The sequence below is a fragment of the Triticum aestivum genome, chromosome 2A (genome assembly GCF_018294505.1).
Source record: "Triticum aestivum cultivar Chinese Spring chromosome 2A, IWGSC CS RefSeq v2.1, whole genome shotgun sequence".
Taxonomy (NCBI): domain Eukaryota; kingdom Viridiplantae; phylum Streptophyta; class Magnoliopsida; order Poales; family Poaceae; genus Triticum; species Triticum aestivum.
In genome coordinates this window covers 482,749,368-482,775,213 of record NC_057797.1, presented here as the reverse complement: position 1 = coordinate 482,775,213, position 25,846 = coordinate 482,749,368, and the positions used below count along the sequence as shown (strand labels likewise).

The following is a 25,846-nucleotide window of genomic DNA, read 5'->3' as shown; positions in this document are numbered from 1 at the left end:
CCCGTGGCTTGATGCGGGTGAACTCCTCTTCCTCACCCTTGAACATTTCGGACAGAATTTTCGCCAAAGCGGCAGCATTGTCCGGACCCTTACGCCCGCAGCGGGTGGCGTCATCCGCCCCGTTATAACACCACAAGGGGTGCCCATGATATTGAAGTGGTTGCACTCCTCGCATTATGCAAATCGACATAACTTCGATTACTGTCAATCCTGATCGAGCCAGTGCTTTAATTCGGTTTATCAGATAGAGGACTTCTCCATTGTCTTCCACTTGGGGGCTCCATGGGCGCCAACTTCGGCGTTTCTTCAGAGGAGCATTGTTGAACTCAGGAAGACCCCGCCGAATAGGGTCTAGAAGGGGAACGTCCTCCATATAAAACCATTCTGAAGGCCAGTCTTCGGGTGACTTCTTCGGAGTACCGGACAGGTATCCGGTATCGGCGATGCGCCATATTTCGGCTCCGCCCACTTGATAAAGTGACCCCCTCTGTGTGCAAGGGACGAGGCAAAATAGCCTTTTCCACAGCTCGAAGTGAGCCTCGCAGCCCAGGAACAACTCGCAGAGAGCCACATAGCCGGCGATATGTAGGATGGAGGCGGGGATGAAATTGTGTAATTGGAGGCCGTAGAACTCCAGGAGCCCGCGGAGGAACGGATGAATTGGAAATCCGAGTCCCCTTAATAAATAGGGAACAAGGCAGACCCGTTCCCCCATAGAGGGACAGGGAAAGCCCTCCACTTGCTCCCCGCCATTATAGGTGGCAAGCCCGGCTCGAACGGGCACCATGTACGCCGGAGGGAGAAATCCCTTAGTCTGCAGTTCGACTAAATGACTGTGCGGGACTGAACACCTCTCCCAATCACCGGGCTTAGGGCTTCGGGGTGGGAGGAGAAGCTGCGGAGGTCGGCCATGCTGGAATGGATCTTTCCGGAATGCGCTCTGATGGACTCTCGCTGGAGGAGGATGGTATGGATCGGATCTAAGGATCCCCATCCCTTTAATAGACAATTTATTTATCTGGCTAGGGGGCGAATGTAAAAACGCCCTGGCGCCTCGTATTCATTCGACGCGTGGGAGAAAGCCCTTATTGGGCACATAAGCCAAGAGGTCCAAAACATTTATGGGACCGGACACTGCTTTCCAAACGTTCGAAAGATGAAGAAGAACCCGCCTTGCAATGCCGAAGACAATAATGCGCGCCGGACTCATCGTCATTGAAGCCTGGTTCGGGGCTACTGAGGGAGTCCTGGATTAGGGGGTATCCGGACAGCCGGATTATATCCTTTGGCCAGACTGTTGGACTATGAAGATACAAGATTGAAGACTTCGTCTCGTGTCCGGATGGGACTCTACTTGGCGTGGAAGGCAAGCCAGGCAATACGGATGTGTATATCTCCTCCTTTGTAACCGACCTTGTGTAACCCTAGCCCCCTCTGGTGTCTATATAAACCGGAGGGTTTTAGTCCGTAGGACAATAAACAATCACACCATAGGCTAGCTTCTAGGGTTTAGCCTCTCGGATCTCGTGGTAGATCAACTCTTGTAATACTCATATCATCAAGAATAAATCAAGCAGGACGTAGGGTCTTACCTCCATCAAGAGGGCCCGAACCTGGGTAAAACATCATGTTCCCTACCTCATGTTACCATCCGCCTTAGACGCACAGTTCGGGACCCCCTACTTGAGATCCGCCGGTTTTGACACCGACACCAGGTGACATTAGGCATCTTGCCCACCATGGCGCCTCCGCACTTCGCTTGCTGTCCGACCACCACCTTTGGTTTGACATTGAAAGTCCTCAGCCACAGGCCGAAATGGGGCTTGATACGGAGGAAGGCCTCGCACACGACGATAAACGTCGAGACGTTGAGGATGAAATTGGGGGCCAGATTATGAAAATCCAGCCCGTAGTAGAACATGAGCCCGCGGACAAACGGGTGGAGGGGAAATCCCAGCCCGTGGACAAAATGAGTAAGAAAAACTACCCTCTCATGGGGTTCGGGCGTTGGGATGATCTGCCCCGCATCTGGCAACCGATGCGCGATATTCGCGGCCAAATATTTGGCTTCCCGTAACTTTTTGATGTTCTCCTCCGCGACGAATGAGACCATCCACTTGCCTCCTGCTCCGGACATGCTTGAAGTGGTTTGAGAAGAAGAATGTGAGCTTGTGCGCTAGAGCTTGAGTGTGCGGGAATGGGTAAGCAAGGAGGAAGAAGGCGTGGGTGAAAAGAGTAAATCCTTGTCCCTTTATAAGGGCGGAAGAGGCGATGCGTCTCCCCACTTGCCTGGTAAAACCGCTTATTCCCCAGGCGCCGTAATTGATGGCGCGGATGGGTTACCCATGTCCGTATTGATGAGAATTCTGTAATAAGGGGGACACGATCTCTGCTTTGACAAGACGTGACAGAAAAACCATCTCGCAATATGCGCAGTGCTGGTTGAGAAAAACGGTTCAGATAAGGACCGGGCCATGACGTGATGTTGTGCTACCAAAACGTGTCAACAAAATAGATTTATGGAAATATTATTCTCTTTACGGTGGGGTGTGGAACTTGTTTTGCAAAACCGGACACTATCTTTGTGTTCAAAAATCTTCCATGAAGTATTTGGAGAAGAACCCGCCTTGCAATGCCGAAAACAATACTGCGCGCCGGACTCGTCGTCATTGAAACCTGGTTTAGGGGCTACTGAGGGAGTCCTGGATTAGGGGGTTTCCGGACAGCCTGACTATATCCTTTGGCCGGACTGTTGGACTATGAAGATACAAGATTAAAGATTTCGTCCTGTATCCGGATGAGACTCTCCTTGGCGTGGAAGGCAAGCTAGGCAATACGGATATGTAGATCTCCTCCCTTGTAACCGACCTTGTGTAACCCTAGCCCCCTTCGGTGTCTATATAAACCGGATGATTTAGTCCGTAGGACAACATACAATCATACCATAGGCTAACTTCTAGGGTTTAGCCTCTACGATCTCGTGGTAGATCAACTCTTGTAATACTCATATTATCAAGAACAATCAAGCAGGACGTAGGGTATTACCTCCATCAAGAGGGTCCGAACCTGGGTAAAACATCGTGTCCCCTGCTTTCTGTTACCATCCGCCTTAGACGCACAGTTCGGGACCCCCTACCCGAGATCCACCGATTTTGATACCGACAGCGACCTTGACCGCAGCCTCCCTCCTGAGCTCCTCGACCGGAAAAGGACTGCGCGATCTCTTGCACTGCGCCGCGACGTGCCCCGACAGCCCACACCGAAGACAAACGACCTCATTGGTGTAGTCCTTCAAGAAGTGACCTTTCGTGAGGCACCGAAAGCACTTGTCACACATCTCCGGCAAAACTTCCTTACGGGACGGCGACGAGCGGCGCAAGACAGGCGCGGGCCGTTCCCCATCGCGCCGCCGCCGCCACAGGGACTTCTTGGAAGCAGGGGCCTCTTGCCATTGCGAGATCCGCCTGGTCGAACTCGCCACCGCGCCCACCACAACCGGCACCGCCTGCACCTGCTCCGCCGCAGAACTCTCGGAAGCCGACGAGATGCCCAGCCCGAAGACAACCGGTCGCTCCCCATGGAAGGACGAGGGCATTGAACGCAGACTCTCCGTCATGGCGCGCACCGCTAACGAGGGGAGGCGGGGAGCGGATGGGACGGGGGTGGAGTGGCGCGCCGGCGAAAAGACCGGATTCGGGGTAGTCGCCGCGGCCGGAGTGACGTACGGCGGGGAGCTGGACGCCGGCGCCGGAGTGACGCACCGCGGGTTCTCACCCCATCTAGCACATTCTCTGCGCCACGCATCAGTTCGTTCCCTCCTTAGACCTCCAGTCCAAGGGACCTGGACGAAACAGCCGCCCCGACAGCGTCGACGTCCAAACAAAGCTTTTGCAGATCCTCCCGCGCTGGAAGCCCGCAACCCGCCTCCAAAATTTCTCCAGGGAAACCGCCCCCAAAACCCTCTCCCCCGCTCCCTTCCTCCGACCAAACCGCCCCCAAAATTTCTTCGAGAATGGGGCGCCGCAGCCTAATCATCACCGACTCTGACGAGGAAGATGCCGCGGCCACTCCTGCCTCCGCCTCCACCTCCGTTTCCACCGGCGGCGGCGGAAGCGTCGGCCGCCCCTCGTCTCAAAACCCCAGCCCCTTCCTAGCACCCTACACATTACCGTCCTCGCCTCCCCCCTCCCCTCCCGTCGAGATCTCCGATGACGAGGAGGAGGTCGATGAGATCCAGGACCCCGACGAGGATCCCGCGTTCGGCGACGCCCCCGACGAGATGCGGGACTCTGACGGGGACTCCCTGTTCACCGACGTCGCCGATGACCTCTCCCCACCACCTCCCGCTCCACCTCAATATCCTCCGCCCCAAACTTCATGTCCACCTCCCGCTCCTGCTCCTGCTCCCGCCGTTCCTTCGTTCCGAACCCCAACACCAACCCCGCCTCCCGCATCCACTCCTCCGTCCGGAACACGAACCCCAGTCCCACCGCCGGCCGCCGCACCTGCTCCGGCCCGAACCCGAACTCCAATCCCATCGCCGGCTGCCGCACCCACTACTGCCCGTACCCCAACCCCAACTCCACCGCCCGTTGCCGCACCCACTCCTATGTCCCGAACCCTAACCCCAACTCCACCGCCGGCTGCCGCATCAGCTCCTCCTGCCCGAACCCCAACGCCAACCCCACCACCTGCTGCCGCGCCTGCTCCTCGGCCTCGAACCCCAGCTCCAACCCCTCCCTCTGCCTGGACCCCAACTGCGACCCCGCTCACGTCCTCGACCCCATCGTCCGCACTGAGTGCGCAGCTGCGTCCGGTGGATGCGTTCCTGCGGCGACTCGGGCTTCGTGTACGGCCAGAGTGGCTTCAACAGTGTGCTGCCGGGTTGCCTGGGTTCAACGGCCATGGCGGCACTGAAGTGCAGGCTAGACAGTGTTTTGAGCAGCTCCTCTTTGCCGACATGAACGAATGCGGCGCTGGTGTGCTTCCGGAGGGCGTCGGGTCTATGGAGTCCGCCATCCTCGATGGACCATTTGTGCTACAGGTTGTAGTCCCCTTATAATTCACTATTGGATGATTGGTTATGATTTTCTTTTCGAGTTGTGGATATCAGTACTGCTTTGGTGCCCCCCCTGGTGCAGCATAGTTATGCAATGTATATAGCATGGTTTTGCTCTGGTGGATACTTCAGGTTGGTGATGGCAATGTCTGCAATTTGCCTCCATATCTGAGCTTCTAATTTGAGATCCATCTGAAATAAGACGTTTATGTTGGAACCTAAACCTTTAGTTTACTTGCTTTACTTCAACTTAGTGACCGCGTCACAAAGGCGCAATTCCTTAGTCAGAACTTTGGAGTATCGTTCTTTGACACATGAAGGTGATTGCTGGCCGCATAGAATGGTTAATATTGTTGAGATTGCTGTACTAGTAAAGTGCAGGTTATGCATTTTGGTTCATCTAAGTTATCTGTTTAGTTCTCGGTCACCAGTGTGTCAGGAAAACAATCCTAAGCATCACGGGGTCCTTTTAACTTAACCCAATCGCATGCATCTTCAAGGTAGTACTGTAGTAGGACTGATGATCTCTTTCCTTCTTTCTTTGTAATGTGATATTATTCACATTTATATAATCAAAGTTGAGTCAGTACCAGATTGACCTTAACTTAAGGGCCCATGCTAGTCGGTAGAAGAGAAAGATTGCATTGCTTATATGGTTGGTCCAAATTATAAAGGTGTAGATTTGTCATGTGCAGATTCAGGACCGTTTCATGAATGTAACCATCTAACCAGCTCTGTGTTTCTTAGGTTGATGAAATTGCCAATATGTCTGCCCCTTTAAGGGAAAGATATCGTGATGCACATGCCGGCCCCAAACGATGTTTAAAGTTATCAATGACAGATGGCATCCAACGCATATATGGAATCGAATACAGGCCTATCAAAGACCTGGAAGTTCTTGCTCCTGCTGGTTTTAAGGTCATCTTTCAAAATTTGATCTGCTCATTTTTCTGAGAAGTTTGTCTTGCCTTACGATTTTATGTTCTTTTCTTAGCTTATACTAAAATGATGAATTTCCACAGAACGTGCTTACTTGTGTTAGGATGCATTTGGCATGGGAATATACTCTTCACATACTTGTGTTCATGGCAATAGTATCAGGCAGTAATAGGATAAAGTTAGAATATTATTTAAATAGGAAAGAGATAATATTGAAGATAGAAATCGAAGTAACTAATATGATGGTGCCTATGCTCCGGTACCATTTTGACTGTTTTGTGCAATTTTCATATAAAATCAATTCACATATTTACTTTTGTAGCAGTTGAATACATTCATCACCCTTAATGTTCCACCCAGCAATAACTAATATGTGGAGTACTACGCAATTACCTTCTCATGGGCTATTAAACATTTGAACTTACATCTGGATTGTAACATGAATGTCTACATTTTTAATCAAATACTCCCTCTGTTCCTAAATATAAGTCCTTTTAGAGATTTCAATACGGACTACACATATTTAGGAACGGAAAAGGACTTATATTTAGGAACGGAGGGAGTAGATGTGAAAGATAGGACCAGGCACTCCGCATGCATTCAGTAAGTTTTTTCTCTACTTCTGTGATACCATTTGTAAATGTTGGGAAACATAGAAGTATGGTGCTTACTCCATGTGTGGAGTGTTGGTTGGTGCTGGCAAAGATTGATTGCAGTGAAGAAAACTCAGAACTCAGTTGAGAAACCTGGCATTCTCTGAAACTCATTGGTCATACCATTGTCTGCATTTTTTAACTAGCATCCTCTTATATAGCGTTTTTTTCTTGAGACACCCTGTACACCGAAATGGCAGACGCACTCTTTATGTACGGGTATATCATATATATAAGTGATATATGATTACAAACAATATATCAGGTAAATGCCAATGAGTGTGCAGCATGAGATTATAAGACATATTTTTCCCTATCTTAATATTTGTACCAACAGCTTGTAACTTTCTTTACATATCTCAGATTGTTATAAGGAATGTGCACATAAAGAGAGGGCTTCTTATGTTAGTCCCTGAGGTTATTGAGATTCTTGGTGGGGTAGTTGATGAATTGGAAGCAGCACGTGTCAGACTTGTTTCTGAAGTAAATAAACCACCTCGTGGAAAAAGGTATGTACTGTCCTTGTCCATCAGTGAACACATTAGATCTACGCAGATGCCATTTCATTGCGAGGTATATTGCTTCACCTTGTATTTTAAGCAAGAACTCGACAGTTATTTATGGAAGTGTCCGGTGAATTAGATAATTTAAAATGCAAACACTTCAGCTGAGGATCTTTGGCTGCATCTCTTCTTGGTCAGCAAGAGTCGCAGCTCACAGCCACAATATCATTTTTGTATATTAAGTACTTAGCAAGCTTCATTTTCTTTCATTTTGTTTACATATCTTTCTATTATAACTCCCAATTTTGTAAACTGAATAATAAATGCTTATCCAATCAGCCACATGCCCTGTTCTTGCAGTTTTGCTATTCAATGTGTTCTGTTCGTCACATTTCTTTACAAGCTGCTAGTTGTTTGTTCATATCTTGGTATATTTATTGTTCTAGATTCCACATGTATGTTCATGTGTTCATGCTGCAGGAAACAAGGTGGATTACCTTTGTCCTCCAGAGCCACCCTAGCTGCCTGGCCACGTAATGTAAGCGCTGCAAATGGTGGTGAGCAAGGCATCTCAATTGCAAGAACAGTAAACCCCTCTCATCCAACAGGATTAGGTAATACTTCTATGTTTAAGTAGACTCATTTTTATTAGATGGAGTCGTAGATGTTAGAGAGGCAACTGAATTACTATGGATGATTATCTTCTTTGCCAGCAATGTGTAAGTAGACACATTTTTTTGTGTTATCACTTACTCCCTCCATTCCACAATGTAGTGCTTCCTCTATCCACGTGTTTCAACTTTGACCGTAAATTTAACTACCAAGACCGATTGCGGCGGGAGCAAAAATTATATCAGTGAATTTGTATTCGAAAGAAGTTTTCAATTATATAATTTTTTCTCCTGCCGCAGTTGGTCTCGTTGGTTAAATTTATGGTCAAAGTTGAACCTCGGGAAGCGCGGGCGCACTATATTTTGGAATGGAGGGAGTATCACCTTGATTTTGTGATCGATTTACCTGCAATTAATTACTCCTACCTGTGAGTCTATGCTGCTGAAAGAGACTGTATATTCTTTTACTCAAGTGGCGATACAGGTGACTGAATATGCTCCCTATCTGCTGTAGAACTCCATTATATTCAGACACTATGGCCTACTTATAATTGCTTAACTGCTTGTTGCAAATATTTTGTGCATGACCACAGTTGCCTTACCACACTTTCTTAGAGGTCCTCCTGTTGTATCGAAAATGTTTTCCTGCAATTCTGTCATTCTTGTGGCTCAATACTGTGTCAAAGAAAGTCGATTTGTCAAGCAAGTTGCCCTGTGTTTCAGTTTACATTGTTTAAGATCTTAACCTTCCAAGCATTTATTATATGATGTATTCATGCTTCATTGTTATTCAATTCACAGGTAATGGCTCTCAAGTTGGTAGAACTACACAAACAATGGAAGAAGAGCGTGTTAACCATCCTGTTGTAGTAAATGGTGTCCGAGCACAACGTCAACATTTCCAAGAAAACACTATGCAGGACCGATCTACTTCTCTTACTGGGAACAACGCAGAGGCTTCTGCACCTGCTACCTATAGACATGAACCCCAACAAAGCACTAGTAGAATTGCACGAACTTTGGTAGATGAATATGTTGACCATCCTATTGTGGCGAACAATGTTGACGAGCAAATACAACGTGTCCAAGAAATCACCATGCAGGACCAAGCTACTGCTTTTACTAGGAGCAGAGGAGAGCCTTCTACATCTACTCCTTGTGGTGGGTATGATTCCCAACAAAGGGCACATGACATTCATGCAACTGGTGCCAATGGTGCGGAGGCTGCACGGCCTTCAACTGTTGATGATAATACTGGTCAGATGGAACATCCAGTCATTCTAAGTGGTGAAAATGAAAAACCTTTCATATACATTTTCAACTTGATGGCACATTGGACCATAGAAAAGGATACAAGACCCTACATTCAAGGAAAAATTAAGGTTCATTTACTACTTAGTACCTTTTATTTGCAGATTTAGCTGTCCTTGACCTCCAGCCTTTTTGTCTACATTTTTTTACATAGAACTGTGTCCATTTCATATTTCATGTTTGATCAAAATGCTTTTCAACGAGTTCAAGACTGGCGGTAGATTTTCCTACATGTATATTTATTTTCTGTCATTTCCAGATTGGATTTTCTACTTGCAGATTTAGCTATCCTTTCAAACCTTTTGTCTACAAACTTTTACATAGAACTGTGTCCATTTCACATTGCTTGTTTGATGAAAATGTTTTTCCATGAGTTCAAGAGTGCTGGAAGATTTTCTTACATGTATATTTACTTTCAGTCATTTGTGCAAAATGCAAACGTTGATTGGTGACATAACTGCTACAGGGTTTGATTACCTCTGTCAAACGATTTCAATTTAGGAATCGCAGAGAGTACGAGCTTCTTGTGTGCATAGATGATGGAAGTCAAATTTCAGAGGCCTTTGTTGACTGTGCTGTGAGTATATCTGTTTTATTAATAGTTTCCTAGCATGTTTACTCAAGATCACAACCTTATCATAACACATTACACAGATTGTACGTAACATAATTGGCCACTCATGTGAGGAGGTTTCAACTGCCGTTTCTGATCCAACCTCAGAATCGTACATCGCTATGAAACAAATTCTGAGTGGATTTCAGCATTATTTGGAGAAATTTGAGGTCCCCCCTCCCTCTTTCCCTCTCATAATATTGATATGTATCTTTATTAATACCTTTGCCTTATGGTCCTTTCTTACTGGCGTGACTAATAATATTAGTTTCAATCGCCTGTGCATCTGTTGTCTGACTTATAGCTAGGACAAACAGGGCCCTCCTGATTAGTATGCTCTGGCAGATAGAAATAAAGTAAAATGTAAATAAAAATCTATTTGAGACTTTTGCAGACCATTTTACAATGTCAAGGGGATGGCAATGTCTTACACGCACAAGAGATTTTAGGTTGAATGTCTTATAAGTATGCTCCTAGTTTGACAACATTTACATTTCCAAGTCGAATGTCTTTTGTCACTTAATTAATAATGTGTCGATCAAATTTTCACCTGATATTTCATGGCATACTAAATGTATACTGTGTGAATGCTGTAAAAAATATAAATAAAAATTGTTAGCTTTTAAGCGATGAACCTTAAGTCTTAGTGCACCTAAGCCCCTTCGTGCGTCCAAGTCGGCCCCGGAGGGGAGTGAAATGCCACCGGAGATCCTTTTTGGCAACACTTTGGTCTACAAGCTGAATTTTGTGAGGCTTATAGCCTTCCAACTGTTTGAGCTTGCTTTAGATAAGCCTTAGTTATTTTGACAATTCCAGTCGATAAGCCCTTAAGCTAAATAAGCCCCATAACTTTTAAATCAAGTTAGGTTAAGCATGTTCAGATTAGTACATAGCAATTCAGCCTGCTAGTTGTGCTATATAATATCTGCGCACTTACCATTCATGTTTGTAGCTGGACTTCGGTTGATGTTTTAGAACTGTTGAAGTGTACTCCCTCCGTCCGGTGAAAAATGTACATATAGAAATTTTTGGACAAATTATGGAGTGGAGTAAAAAATGCATTGGAAATGTGCAAGCCATCAATTTTCTCCTCTTTAATTACCCATCCCCCAATGAACTAAGTGCATGTAAACATTAAGAAGACCATGTGTAGAATGTTATTGGTCTTGATTACCGTGTGATGAGAGAAACATTTTTTTCTACTTTAAAGTGCATTAGGAAGATAGAAGTACACTCTTTTATGGACAAATTTTAAATTCAAATGTACACTCTTCACCGGACGGAGGGAGTATATGTGGATTGCCTAGTCCTTTTCATCAGTTCGGACTTTTGATTGCGTTGGCTAGTGCATGAAGCTTAGCAAGAACATTTTGCTAGTGCTGCAGTTACCGCATAAGCCAATACTACTACTGTCATTTGGTCAGTTGCCTCTTCATATTGTACTGGTAGTAATTGCAGGTTTTCTTTGAAGCTATTCCTCTATATATATATTGGTGGCAAACACTTCAAATAGTGTGCTACTACCTTGTATTCATAATTAGGGAAGAAGTATGTTCAGACCTTTCAGCGCATGGACCATTTGGATTACTTTGAAAAATCCGAATTCATTTCATATGATTTTAGTTCCTCGTTTTTTATTTACAACATCTTAAATCTCGAAGGTGTGTATGTTTTCCCCCATCAATTGTAGGGTACAATGCATATTGAGTACAACGGACAATCTTCTCGACCTATCGTGCGTGAGATGAACGAAGGTTGTTCGACTGCTGATGCATGGCTCCTGCTTCAGAGGCTGAAAACGTGTACGGCTCAACGGCACATCCGAAATTTGGACTTTATGGATACCACTCCGTGATTATGGTCAGCCTTTTTGCTCGGTTAATGCAAAAGCTACATCGTCCTGATCTTGATATGCTAGGCTAGTAGGCTAAGTGCACTTGTGAAGTTTTCAGCTCTAGGCTTAAGCAGCACTCAGTTCCTCGTTTTACATCTTTGCTTCTGCTATAAAATGTGTTCATTATCTCTGATTCATGCAGTAGCTCTTGCATTATTTTTCATCTTCTAGCTCTTGCATTATTTTCCATCTTCTATACGTTGGGGGATTGGAACTAAGTAAAAAACAAAAACAGTTTGTTGTCACAAGGATAATAAAATATGTCAAATTATTGAAAAGACAATTCAAGAATTCACCTGGCCGTCAAGAATCCCTCTGTCCGAAAGAATGTACTTCTTCTGTTCCGAATTACTTGTAGTAGGTATGGATGTATCTAAATGTATTTTAGTTCTAGATATATCCATTTCTGTTACTTGTTATAGGTATGAATGTATCTAGATGTATTTTAGTTCTAGATTCATCCATTTCTGCGGCGAGTAATTTGGAACGGAGGGAATAGAATGTTTTGTACTCCCTTTGTCCGAAATTAGTCGATGTTCAAATGAATGTATGTCGTACTGAAATAGTGATTAGGTCTAGGTTCCTGTAAATTGTTTGTGTTCGAACGTCCTTCCATGAGCTGGTTAGATCACCTCTCCCACCCCCACACACATATATGACAAGCCGCGGCAGAATTAATAAATTTGACCTTAAAGTGAAAGTATTTCATAAACTAAACTGTTTTTGAAAATATTTCACATCGCTGACCCTTTTGTGCAGCTTCTAACAGTAAGACGCTGCACTCTACTGTGCAACTCCTTACAGTTAGGCACTGCACAGTGTAGTGCAGCTCCTTACAGCTAGGCGGTGCACAGTGTGGCGCCTGTGTGTTAGGCGCTGCACAATAAAAATGTAGCGCCTTGCTGTTGGGCGCTGCACATTAAAGGTCAGCTGGGTGAAATACTTTCAAACATAGTTTAGTTTGTGAAATAGTTTCGTCTTGAGGTCAAATTTATGTTTTTTGCCTCAAATTCCCAATTCGGTAACTCAGAAGTGGAAGTTCCATGCACATTGCACCAAGTAGTGATGTCTTCTACGGTGTCCACTGGATTTCAGACGAAAAAAAAAAGTACTGTGATGTTCTTTTCCACTCTCAATTATTACGGACCATGGGACATACTAGTACACAAGCATGTTTTAGTTGGACAAAGCTTCATCTTACTACTACCAGACATCGTAGTGGGCTTCTTACATCACAACGGGCCGATCCAGCTACTTTCATCTGGCCTGAATCTCCGGCGACCGCAGCGAGGCCGTTTGGGTGAGCCAGCGCACCCCGGGCATGTCGAGGATCTGTCTTCCCACAGTGTCGGTCGTTGCAGGGCGCCCCAGCGTCTTCACGGTCAGGAGCCGCGAGCTCCAGGCCAAGATCTCCGGGAAGCAGACCCTAAACAGGTACACCGCCATGTACCACCTCGGCTCAAACACGTACCTCTGTCCCCGGCACACGTCCTTCACCGCCGTCTTTGCGAAAGCGGCGACAGGCTCCGCCGGTGTCGGCCCAAGGATCGCCTGCAATGATCACAATTATGGCTACATCAACAACATGAAATGATATGATGCTACCGCGGTCGAACGATAATATCGTGTGGCAACTCGTGTTACATCTCTTTCGTCTTGGTCAACTTTCATCTCGCCTTCCTTGGTGAGCATCTTCCCCTTTGTGATCTCTGACTCGACCACCCCTGGGACGATCTCTGTAATGCGGACTTCCCCACCGAGCTCCATCCGAAGCGTGTCGTAAAAATTTAGCGCTGCTGCTTTGCTCGCCTGCCATGCAAACAACAGTCATTTTGCATTAGCAACCACATTGTACCCGTGCATTTCAACTGTTTATATATGCTAGCAAGCAAGCGTGTAAGGGACTCGTCTGAGTAGAGACATTGTAGAAGGTGTTCCTTCCGATGAATATGTAGGAGGAGTTGGAGGTGACACCGACGATCCGGCCATGGGTTTTCTTCAGGTGAGGAATGGCATAGCGAGTTGGGTACACATGTCCCCAGAAGTTGATGTCCTACATGCGCAGAAAAAGGTCAAGTTAATTCGTGCCCTAAGTTTGTGTGAAGAACTGAAAACGGCATGTGGCTGTGTACCATAAGTGTTCTGAAGTAGTTCACGTCCTCCACCTCTTGGAACTTGCAGACCTGCCAAATCGACGCGTTGTTCACCAAGTGGTCCACTGCAAATATCAAGCGCGTCAAAAGACAGTTCCAGTTATCTGAATGCACACTTCTGTTTCAAGAAATTTCATGTATCGATATTTGGCTGCAGATTGTGGTGCCATATACGGATGCCATTCAGCTCAGACTTACATCTTCCAAAGTAGGCAACCGTGTCGTCGATGAACTTTCGGCAGTCATCGGGCTTGGAGACGTCAGCCGGCAAGACAAGGACGCTGGGCGAGCCGAGCGCGGACGCGTGGTCGGCGACCTCCCGGAGGCTCGCCTCCCTTCTGGCCACCAGCGCCAGGCTGGCTCCTCTCTTCGCGTACTCATACGCCAGGTGCTACACACACAAGCAAGAAGCTAGCTAAAATCTACCATATGTAAGAGATGAATCATCTTGGAGAGATCTACAATATATATATATATATATATATATATATATATATATATATATATATATATATATATATATATATATATATATATATACCTCGCCTATGCCGGAGGAGGCGCCTGTGATGAGGACGACCTTGCCGGAGACGCTGTCGGGGAAGACGGAGCCGAGGAAAGAGGCGGTGAGCCTGTAGACGTAGTAGGGCGGGAGGAAGAGCACGAGCAGTGCGGCGAGAGCGAGCTGCAGCGCTACGCCGGCCAGCCTGCCCATCAGCATCGTCATTGGCGTCCTTGCCGACAGGTATTTTTTGCAGTGTGTATCCCTACGACGGCGGACCTGGGCACCAGCGTTGCATATATGCCGGCAGCTGGCAGGCAGGATCCTCCTTTGCGGTGCGGTGCGGTGCAGGAGACGCGTGGAGAGGCGAGAGGGCATGCTGACCGCCATCTCAGCTGCTACGTGCCGGCGCTGGGGCTACGTGGCAACCACGTTTCGTGCTTCATCTTGCCGTCAGACGTCGGTCTGGTCATCTCGGTGACCGCATACACAGCGTAAGTAACGTGAGCATCGTCGATTGGAAAAAGAAGCCCGTTGTATGCTCTGTTTCAGTTTCGAGTTTCCAATGCACACCCATACGTTTCCAGCACTGAAAACAAATCTTCTTTCTAAACCTCCCATTTAAAAGAACAGAGTTTTTTGTTGTTGTCGTCGTCATCGAGAGATTTAAAAGTACAGAGTTTTGTTGGTAGAAATAGAATCGGGGAAAAAGCTTGTCAACAGCCGGTTGATCCGACACCGCGCGTCCACCGTCTGGAGCGTGTGACGCGTGTCCCATGCGTGGTCCGTGACTACATCTTTACTGTAATTTTTCTACAACAACATTCGTGTTGCGAAAGTACCTTTTATAACAATATCGGTGTTGCAAAAAAGTGGAGACGTAAAAAAAATATGCAACAAGACACGTATTGCAAATAATATACGCAACAAGACCTTTGTTGTAAAAAAATAAAAATAGCATAAGACCTCTGCTACAAAAAATACTTTTGCAACACTAATCTTGTTTCAAATATTTTTGCAACAAGACTTGTGTTACAAAACGAAACTTACAACACATCTCTATTTCAGAAATGAGGACAACATTAAGCCACGAGATACTGCAAAACGAAATTTGCTCCGTTTCATAAATGAGGACAACATTAAGTCACAAGATACAATGAATCTGACGATTCACAATCTGATGGATTCTTTAAAAAGATTTCATCGGTTGACGCGTAACACGGTCAAAAACAAATTTTGCAACACAACACATGTTCACTCGTACAACACATGCCCCACGTGACATGTGCGCGTGACTCCTTGTGACCCTCTAATTTTTCTGCAACAACTTCAATGTTGCAGAAGTTTCTCCTATAACATAATATATGTTACAAAAGGATGAAGACAATTTTTTCAACAAACCTCGGTTATAAATAAAAATCTAAAACAAGACCTCAGTTGAAAAAAAAAACTCGCAACACAAACTGTGTATCAGAAAGGTAAATAGCGGTGTGGACGTTTTGCAACAAGCATCCTGTTGCAGGACTTGTACCGCAACACCGCCCTTGTTGCAAAAAGGAGGTGACGCTTGTGAGTGGGTTAATAGGATGGACATCACCGCGTTGGCGGGTTAATTGGATGGACATCCCCGCGTCCATCCAACGGCCAGACATCCCCACGTCCATCCAACGGCCAGCAAAGCGGCGGATGTTTTCTAGCTATCCGCCGGCGGACGCGTAGCGTGACTCTAGAATCATACTCCCTTCGTTCCGAATTACTTGTCACATGTATGGATGTATCTAGATGTATTTTAATTGTAGATACATCCATTTCTAAGACGAGTAATTTGGAACGGAGGGAGTACCATAGTTCAAACGCAACTTTTTTTTTGAAAACATTAAGCTTTATTGATTAGAAATAACAATTACATCATCAATAAGAAGAGATACAATATCAACCATGGGCTCCTCAAACCAATCCTTAGTCGCTGAATATTTCGCTAACCTAGCAATTTCATGAGCAACTTTATTTGCTTCCCTATTATAATGTTCAAATCTAGTAATAGTAAAATCGCAAGCCATAAAATAGCAATCATCAAAAACTGCCGTCGCCGCTCCCGCCGATTATCCTCCATTCTTCATCGTGTCAATCACTTCCATATTATCAGAGTTAACAATAAGGCGGTTGCACCCCGCCTTCTGTGCTAGGGTAAGGCCAAACCTCAGTGCCAATGCTTCTGCCGTTAGAACATCCGCACACCAGTCAAGTCGCCAACTTCCGCCAACAATGAACCTTCCTTTGTCATCTCTCAGGACTGCCCCCGCCGTGCCTCTAAGCAGATCATGATCAAAGGAAGCATCAATGTTTAGCTTCACAAAACCCATAGGAGGTCTAAGCCATCCCCCTTTCTTACTAATCGCCTTAGGGGAGTTTGCTTTAACATAATTTGCCGCTATAGCACGGGCCCCCATCGCAGATTGATATGCATCTTGAGACTTTCCTTCATGAACCAGTTTACGTCTATCCCACCATAAATACCAAGCTGTTATAACGATCAATTCACGTGCATTCTGAAGTCCCAAAACAGATATTTCTTCCTCTGGCATAAGTAATAAAATTTCAAGAACTGCCTCTCCTGCCCGGTCAACAACACAGGCTCTATTGATCACCTCATACAAACCCAAATTATCCCAGACCTTTTTCGCCTTCTGACATAGAAACAAGACGTGTTTCGTGTCTTCTAGCCCTTTTGAACATGTTGGGCAGATGGGAGGGACCTTCACATGTCTATTGGCGAGCGTAACACGACATGGGAATGTTCCATGCAATGTACGCCAGATGAAGATTTTTACCTTTGCCAGACAAGATAGCTTCCAGATCTTGCTCCAAACAGGATTAGCATTGGATCTACCCATACCATACATATATTGTAATTTTCTTCCATGCTGTTTGTTTCATTCCTCCCAATAAGCCGATCGAACAGCGAACAAACCATCTTTTGTGAAACTCCAAGCAATGAAATCCGTCATTTCATGTATCGAAAGGGGGATTGCAAGTACCCTTTGAGCGTCAATTGACCACAACGTTTGTCTCACCAAGTCTTCATCCCAATAACTCATAATTGGATCAATAAGATCAGAAACCTTTGACAAAAGTTGCCCCCTTCTAGGAGTAATTATTTTTCTATTTGCACAATTCGGGATCCATGCATCTTCCCAAATATCAATTTTTTGTCCGTTTTCAACTCGCCAGATATAGCCGTTCCTTAAAGAATTAACCCCTGCCATAATGCTTTGCCAGGTGAAAGAGGAACCCTTCTTTAGACTTGCATTCATTAAATCGCCATCGGAGAAATATTTAGCTCTCATGATTGTGGCACATAACGATTCCGGATTATCAAGCAAACGCCACGCTTGCTTGGCTAGTAACGCCAAATTGAAACAATGTAAATTTCGGAACCCCATTCCTCCTTGTTTTTTTGGGACACACATTTTCCACCACGCCATCCAATGCATCTTTTTCTGATTGTCCTCGTCACCCTACCAAAATTGCGACATCGCGTCAATGATTCCTTTACAATTTTTTTAGGAATTTTAAAAACGGACATAGCATAAGCTGGGATAGCTTGTACAACAGCTTTAAGTAGAATTTCTTTTCCTCCCGCGGATAACAACTTCTCCTTTCATCCACTAATTTTTGTAATAATGCGATCAATTAGGAAAAGGAAGCAATCACTTTTGTCCATGCCCACATTTGCAGGTAAACCCAAATATTTATCATTGAGGGCTTCGGTCATAATATTCAGTGTTGTGCAGATCTGCGCTCTATCTTCTACTTTTGTATTGGGACTAAAGAAAATACTAAATTTTTCAACACTCATCAATTGCCCTGAGGTAGCGCAATAAGAGTCCACTACTGATTTTAATGCCTCCGCATTCATAGCATTTGCTTTCATAAGGATCAAAAAATCGTCGGCAAATAAAAGGTTTGAAATTGATGGGGCATCTCTGCAGACCTTAACTCCAGAAATATTACCATTCTCCTCTGCATTAGCTAGTAGAGCGGTCAGCCCCTCTGTACATAACAAGAATAAGTATGGGGAGAGGGGGTCTCCCTGCCTCAGACCTCTAGTAGGTTTAAAGCTCTCAGTCTCTTCATTATTAAAACAAACCCTGTACTCCATAGAAGATACACATTGCATAACTAAATCTACCCACTTCTCTTTGAAACCCAATTTTAGCATTATTTTCTTCAAAAATGACCACTCTACTCGGTCATACGCTTTATGCATATCCAGTTTGATGGCACATATACCCTCTTTACTACTCCTTTTTTTCTTTATTGTGTGAAAATATTCGTAGGCCATTAAAATATTATCTGTGATCATTCTTCCTGGTACAAATGCACTCTGAGTTGTACTGATAACATCTGGAAGGATTAACTTCAGACGAGCCGCAATCATTTTTGAAATAACCTTATACACCACGTTGCATAAACTGATTGGTCTAAACTGAGTTACCTTTTCCGGGGAACCAATCTATGGGATCATTACAATTGTTGTATCATTCCACCCATTAGGTATAGTGCCAGTATTCATCGCCTGGAGCACCTCTTCAGTCAGATCATCCCCCAACATATACCAAAATCTTTTATAAAAAATGGCATGTAGTCCATCCGGACCCGGCGCTTTTAAGTCTTCTATATCAAAAAGCACCTTTCGAACCTCCTCAGCCGTATAAGGGGCAAGGAGAGCAATATTCATTTCATCTATCACTTTTCTTCTGACGAGGGATAAAACCTCCGGATTCGGTTGAGCAACTTGTGAAGTAAAGAGATTAGCGAAGTACCCCGTAATATGATTTTTCATCTTCATATCTTGCAGCCAAACACCATTGTCATCCAGCAATTTTTTAATCTGATTTCTTTTTTTTTTCTAGTCGTCGCCGCATTATGGAAAAAGGAAGTGTTGCGATCACCATATAAAAGCCAGTTTGCACGACCCCTTTGTAACCAGTAGATCTCCTCTTGCTTTAATAAGTTTTTAGTAATGACAAGAATCTCTTTTTGGCGTGCTTGGGATTCCGCGTTTATAGGACCCCTCCGCAACTTTTCTAATTTTTTTTTAATTTTTTAATTCTTTTTTTTCGGTCCTCTCAGAATATCACGATCCCAAATATGCAAATCCGCATTCACCGCTCGTGTACGCTCAGCGAGAGATGGTCCAATTCCTCATATCTTTGCTTTTTCTCACGCTGTACGTACAATTTCTACAACTGTTTCATCTTATGCTATGAATTTACACAAGAGGAACCATTCATCACTCTTCACTCAAACCACAACTCGCCATTCTATTTATTTTGGTCCCAGTACGACACAGGAACACTCACGTACCACCTGCTCTACTCTACTCCCGTTTGATGTCCGCGGTGTGCAGCGACGGCGGCTGCAGCACGCGCTTGGCGCCCGTGACCTCCAGGACCCTCCTCGCCCTCATCTGGCTGCCGCCGTCGCCGGAGCTCCGGCGATAGAACATGCGTTGCAGGACGTCGCCCACCTCCGGCGCCAATGACCGCCAGAGGAACAGCGCACGGTACCACAGCGGCACGGTGACGCTGCGCCGGCCGCGGCAGACGGCGTCCACGATGGCCTCGGCGCACCGCTCGGCACGCACCACCGGAAACAGGCCCACCTGAGCCTGCGTTTGCAAATCAAGCATGAGCATGCACCGTTCACAAATACCGAGAACTTCTGTCTGAAGTGGTGCAACAACTCACATCCCTGGTGTCTTGATCGACCTCCACTCTCCCTTCTTTGGAGAGGTGCTTCCCCTTGGTCATCTCGGACTCGATCCATCCGGGCGTCGCCACCGTGACGCCCACCTCGTCGCCGAGCTCCATCCGCAGGGTCTCGGCGAAGCTCAGCACGGCAGCCTTGCTAGCCTGCAAGGATAAGGAACATGTATCGGTCGTCAAAATGCTCACGTCTGCACACTAGTACTCCTCTGTACCATAGTATATGTCGTTTTAGTAATTGAACTGCTAAAACAACAAATATTATGATACGGAGGGAGTAGAAAGGAAAAAACAAGCGCACTGGCGAGGGAAATGTACATTGTAGAAGCTCATCCTTGGCATTGCCAGCACCGCCGCGGCCGAGGAGTTGACGAAGATCTTCCCGCGGCTCCTCTTCAGGTGGGGAAGAGCGGCGTGGGTTGGATGCACCGTGCCCCAGAAGTTCACGTCCTGCAGCACAGCACCAACACATATCAGCATCATGAAAGGAGATGATATAAGCAGAGAAGCACAAGAACGGAGGTGGGTAGAGAACCAGGGACCGAACAGTACCAAGACTTGCTTGAAACCGGCGACATCGGGCACCTCCTCGAACCAGCACACGTTGGCCAGACCGGCATTGTTCACAAGATGATCCACTGCAATCAAACCACTTGCCCAAGTTACAGTGACTCACTCATCAAGGTAGGCAGTAACTAGCAGGTGGGTACTTACGCCGGCCAAAGCGCTCGACCGTGGCCTGGACGAACGCCTTACAGTCCTCCGGCCTCGCCACGTCCCCCGGCACGACGAGCACGTCCGGCGAGCCGAGATCGGTCGCCTTGGCGGCGACCTCGTGCAGGCTTCCCTGCCTCCTCGCCACCAGGGCCAGCCTCGCTCCCTTCTTCGCGTACTGGTAAGCTATTTGCTGAACGCACACGCAGCAAGTCAAGTTAATCGGAACCCAGGAATATACTACTCAAATAAGGGCAACCCTGATCGAGAATCTCCATTATCCGTACCTCGCCGATGCCGGAGGAGGCGCCCGTGACGAGCACGACCTTCCCCGCGACGTCCTCCGGCGCGACGGTGGCGGCGGCCGACGCGGCGAGCTTGTAGACGTGGTAGGGGGGCATGAAGAGCGCCAGGAGGAGGAGCGATCGGCGGGCCGCCCAGTCCATGAAGGTGTTGACGAGGTCCGTCGCCGGCGTCTCGCTGCGCAGCACCGTGTACCCCACCTTCAGCATGCTCAGCATCTCCATGGCGGCGTCGACCTCCTCCTTCCTTTCCTTCCTTCCTTGGGGCTGGGCTTGCTTGATGTCTGTAGTGCGCTCGCATGAGACCAGGAGAGACACACTCGAGGAGCTTCACTGCATGAAAGCGGGAGTCTCAGGCTGGCATGACACGTCGCATATGGCTGGACGCGTGGCGCGGTGTCCTGCAGGAGCAGAGCTACCTGTGAGCTTCTAGACACAACCTGCAGGTGGCCAGAGCACGCAGAGCGCTACAAGATTGCATCAAGATTGGTGCATGTAGTTAAATGATAGAATCATGGTATGTTTCTTGGAAAAAAATTCTGTGGATACCAGTTGCAAACTCCATCTCGTGCATACCCTCTCCCAGATGCTCCCACGTGTCCTACCTCCTCATCTGACGATAGCTGCTCCTCCGCTCCGTTCGTGGCTTCTCTCGGCTTGGATTGGAAACGAACGCTCGGCTCCAAACATACGATCCCGGCTCATCGTGGTACAACCCCGGCTCCCGTGAATTATGCATCTGCGATCGCTTCTGATCAGATAAACGTCTGTAATTGCTAGCTACTCCTTCCCCGTCCAGCCGTGATCCGATCAAGTTTTATCATGGCCGAGCGACCGGGGCACTCTCCCCGTCCGTGATGTGATTGGTCGCCACGTTTCTGGTCGAGCGTTCGCTGCACCGAGCGAAACTATAGCCATGTCCGTCGCACGCCCAAACGACGTCCATCCCTTCCCAATTCCATGGCCACATGGGGTTGGAAGGACATCCATGGCCGCCGCGGACCGTTCTGCCGCAGGTAGGATTGCCGAGAAGGACGAGAGTGGCCATGCCTGAATCTGACATTGTCTCTTACAAGGACGACCATGGTGGCTCTGCCGCTGGCTTGGATCACATAAACCTGACTACATGCCGCCATGATAGAAAAAGGGGTGCAGCAGTCATCCAAATGGATTTATGTAAAATTACATTGATAGTGTGACCGAATGTAGTGTTACATCTTGATCAAATTGAGTAGCGTGCCTATTGTAGAGGTTTTGGTGAGCTATATAAATTTCCCTACATTAATCATCAATTACAAGCTATAGTTAGAACAACTGTAAAGGTTTCAGAACTTCTGGACTGCTGATTTAAAATATAATTATTATCAAAATTGGCAGTCCTAAAAGGATGTCACATTCACAGTCGAAATTGAGTTTTGTGGTTGGCCATCTCAATGAGGTTTCTTCAAGACAAAAATATTTACAGAGTTAGGATGAAAAGATCCTTGCTCAAGTGGAATTTCACGAATTATGTTCTTGTGCTTTAGAAGCATCAAGAAAAGAAGAATTAAATGACTGAATTTGTAGACATATTGTGTTGTCTGACTTTAACTGAAATTTAGTCCAGTTAATGACAAGGCAAACAAAAATAACATCTTTGCTACAGTGTATAGCAAATCAGTGAAAATAGAGAAACAGTCACATTTTGGGAACACATCCATCAAGTTGAAGATTTCAAATCATCCATATGTATTTCAAATGAAAAGGTACACTGTACACAAGTTATTGTACATTGTCAAGGAGAGTAATCAACTCTACACCGATACAACAGTTGTCCAACTCCAAATTTACAAAATTTGATATTCCTAGGCCAAGTCTACTACATCAGGAAGCATGGAGTCTTCTCCAAAGGTTTCCTCGGCAACTGTTTTGTTGCAGTGGTGTACTTGAGGGTCTTTGTCCAGCGGAGCGTGGCTGCTGCACGAGTATGTGGCGTCCCATTTTCTCTTTGTTCACTCGTCCCTCACGGTTGTGGATTTGACAATTTCTCCTTGAAGTCTGCCACAAACTTTTATACATGAAGCTGCTCCAAGATAGTAAAGGACATGCACAGAATGTGAGTTTGGTCATGTACTTGAGACATAGAGAAAAATCATTGGAATTATGTATACTATAAGCATGAAAGGTTCAAATAAACAAATACAATAACCAGACACGAGGCATTGAACTGTTTGCCTTATGCTTCCTCTGTTTATTCTATCATGTAGTCGAGTTACAGAACCATAACTTGTGTTCACTGCCCAACAAATAAATACGGAGCACATCTCATACAAGATAACTGAATCATTCGGATTGTTGTCTATTTGTTTCGTTCAAAATCCAAGTAAATTTTAAGGTTGTCTTTTAGATAAGAAAAAACTTTCATTGGACAATGAACGACACTATGGCAGCGTGATCCAGATTCAGTGTTGTAATTTGGTGGTCTGCATTGGTGAATCACTATGCATGATTTCATGAATCAACCGCTATCTAATTAAGGCTCTGCTCAAGAAAAAAAATTACTCTATCTATGGCTGTCTTATACACTTTGAATTGCTAATTTCAGTAACAATGCAAGCGCAGCAGGAGTCACCACCGGATAAGCAATTGAAGGACAAATTTCAGTGTTGAGTGCCATAATGAATTAGGACATCGCATCAAACGATATCAGCCCATGTTATGTACAGAACCACTAATGGAATCGACAGTTTGGAAACCACAATTCACTATCTAACAACCGTACCAACCTTGGAACAGCACATATACTTAAATAAGACCTTTTTTTGTTGTCAATTGGGGTGCTTAGGGAGGGGGATTACCAGTTTTGGGCGAGATGCAGCAGATGCCCATGGTGGAGGGAGAGGCCGCCGCCTGAGGCGGAGAAGGAGGGGGCGAGCGGCGCGTCCTGTCCTCCATCGTGGCGCACGAGACGGCGGGGTAGGGGACTCCGGCGGCGGACCTTGGAGCCGACGACTGGCATAGAAAGGAAAGGGATGCCCTGAGCTGACTCGGCTGCGTGGACCTCCACCTTCGCTGGCCTCGTCTCGTGAAGGAGCCGGGATCACATGTAGTTTGGAGCCGAGCTTTCATTTCGGAGCCGAGAGAAGCCACCAACAGAGCGGAGGAGCAACTATCGTCAGATGAGGAGGTGGGACACGTGGGAGCATCTAGGAGAGGGTATGCACGAGATGGAGTTTGCAACCGGTATCCACAGATTTTTTCCTGTTTCTTGCAGGAGTATTTCCTTACCAAAGTGTATGTACGGTTTCGTCCTTATCCTCCGTTGGACTGACAAAACGCCTCCTCTTTATTTTGCCTCAGCCAAAATGACCCGCTTTAATGTAATGTTGGTGCCGTCGACGATTGCACTTTCGGGCATTGTTATTTTTTTTGAGGCGTCGTTGTATAACTCCTCTTCCTCTACGGGTGGTATGGGCTTTCTGGGTGAAAGACTAAGGTTCGGATGGTTTGGGGAGCGAGTGATGGCGGTGTCTTCGTCGTTTTCTTCTTGGGGATGTTGCTTGAGAGAGCTAGCTCGTGCTTAGTGCGTCTTTTTTTTCTTTTGCATCGAGTTTGGTGGATGCCGGGTCAGTGGCCCCGGACGGCTGATGTGCGCCGAGGCGGAGGCCTCGGAAACCGATGTGCAACACAACTCCATGGTGTGGGGCAGCGGCTCGGTCTTTGCTTGGGTGGCAGGTTTGTCGGCTCGGTCGACGTGCCCCGGAGAGGGCGTAAGTGCATCTAGTGTCCCTTAGTGATTTTGATGTATTGAAGACTTATAGGTTAAGGGACTAATGCGTTTGTGATTGTACACAGGTCTATAAATGTATAAGGAGTTTGATATTTATAGAGAGAGTCGACCCCTAAAAATGAATGTCTTCAACTGAAGACTTTAGCTCTCTGAAGACTTTGAAAGTGAAGAAATTGGTGTAATCCTGAAGACTTGATATTCATGCGAGGAATATGAAGCTTGAAGACCTTTGTTTTCATAGTTTCATTTTTCTCCTTCTTGAGTCATAGGAAATACCGTACTGTTAAAGGGGGTCGAGGTAAAACTAAGGAAAAGTTTTCAAGTGATGCTCATCTCAAAATCCTACACCTACCAATCCTTTTGAGTGAAGCCATTGAAACTCTCATATAGTTCAGTCAATTTCTTCAGTGACAGAGGCGAAGATCTTCTGGTCTCTAAGGAATTTGTTCTGACTGAGGAGTTAGGAATTTGCCAGTGCAGATTGCCTACAAGTGAGGAACATGATAGCCCTGAGGAATTTGATAGCCAAATTTCCGATCGTTGCTGTGCTACGCGCCAGCTGTCCCAAAATATCTACCCACCTAACGACCATATCATTGAAAGGCATTTATGTCTTATCATGTCGGGCTGCTCCCTAGGCTATAAATAGCCACCCCCCTACAACCACTAGTTGGTTGGTTGCTTCGTGAGAAACTGACACTTGTCATTGAGAGCATCCCATCCTTTGAGGACTTTGAGCGAAAATCATCAAGTGAGGAAAAACCCCAAAACCCAAACCAAACACATACAAACCCAAAGTGATTGAACATCACTGAAGAGATTGTTCCTGTGTGGAACCGACGCCTGTTACCTTTGAGGACTATGCATCCTCCATATGGTTAGGCGTCATGGTCTAGAGCATCCAAAAAGAAATTATGGATCACCGAGTGACCGAGTTTGTGAAGGTTTGGAAGTCACCTGAAGACTTACCACGAGTGATTGGATGAGGTCTGTGTGACCTTAGCTCAAGGAGAATACAGTGAGGACTGTGTGTCCTCAGGTTTAAATACCTA

At 46.1% G+C, this 25,846-nt stretch overlaps 3 protein-coding genes across 5 annotated transcripts; 1 reads left to right on the top strand and 2 right to left on the bottom strand.

The window, feature by feature from the left end:
- The first annotated feature begins 3,856 nt into the window (after positions 1–3,856).
- On the top strand, positions 3,857–11,746 carry LOC123189067 (recQ-mediated genome instability protein 1). Of its 2 annotated transcripts, XM_044601386.1 has the most exons (8): positions 3,862–5,044; positions 5,807–5,977; positions 7,015–7,160; positions 7,635–7,768; positions 8,567–9,147; positions 9,543–9,653; positions 9,731–9,859; positions 11,380–11,746. In XM_044601386.1, the coding sequence occupies exons 1-8, from the start codon at positions 4,013–4,015 to the stop codon at positions 11,542–11,544; spliced, it is 2,469 nt and encodes an 822-aa protein (XP_044457321.1). In that variant the 5' UTR covers positions 3,862–4,012; the 3' UTR covers positions 11,545–11,746. The 2 variants fall into 2 exon arrangements, with proteins under 2 accessions (XP_044457322.1, XP_044457321.1); XM_044601387.1 differs by lacking the exons at positions 9,731–9,859; positions 11,380–11,746 and having other exon boundaries at positions 3,857–5,044; positions 9,496–9,622.
- An 866-nt stretch (positions 11,747–12,612) lies between these two features.
- Positions 12,613–14,949, bottom strand: LOC123189068 (11-beta-hydroxysteroid dehydrogenase 1A). Of its 2 annotated transcripts, none has more exons than XM_044601389.1 (6): positions 14,317–14,949; positions 13,935–14,127; positions 13,716–13,801; positions 13,505–13,636; positions 13,228–13,392; positions 12,613–13,134 (listed from the first exon to the last, which is right to left on the bottom strand). In XM_044601389.1, the coding sequence occupies exons 1-6, from the start codon at positions 14,626–14,628 to the stop codon at positions 12,841–12,843; spliced, it is 1,182 nt and encodes a 393-aa protein (XP_044457324.1). In that variant the 5' UTR covers positions 14,629–14,949; the 3' UTR covers positions 12,613–12,840. The 2 variants fall into 2 exon arrangements, with proteins under 2 accessions (XP_044457324.1, XP_044457323.1); XM_044601388.1 differs by having other exon boundaries at positions 14,278–14,942.
- A 4,485-nt stretch (positions 14,950–19,434) lies between these two features.
- LOC123185433 (11-beta-hydroxysteroid dehydrogenase 1A) lies at positions 19,435–21,338 on the bottom strand. Its single transcript, XM_044597310.1, has 6 exons — positions 21,011–21,338; positions 20,724–20,916; positions 20,562–20,647; positions 20,328–20,459; positions 19,992–20,156; positions 19,435–19,912 (listed from the first exon to the last, which is right to left on the bottom strand). The coding sequence occupies exons 1-6, from the start codon at positions 21,248–21,250 to the stop codon at positions 19,622–19,624; spliced, it is 1,107 nt and encodes a 368-aa protein (XP_044453245.1). The 5' UTR covers positions 21,251–21,338; the 3' UTR covers positions 19,435–19,621.
- Positions 21,339–25,846: the final 4,508 nt, after the last annotated feature.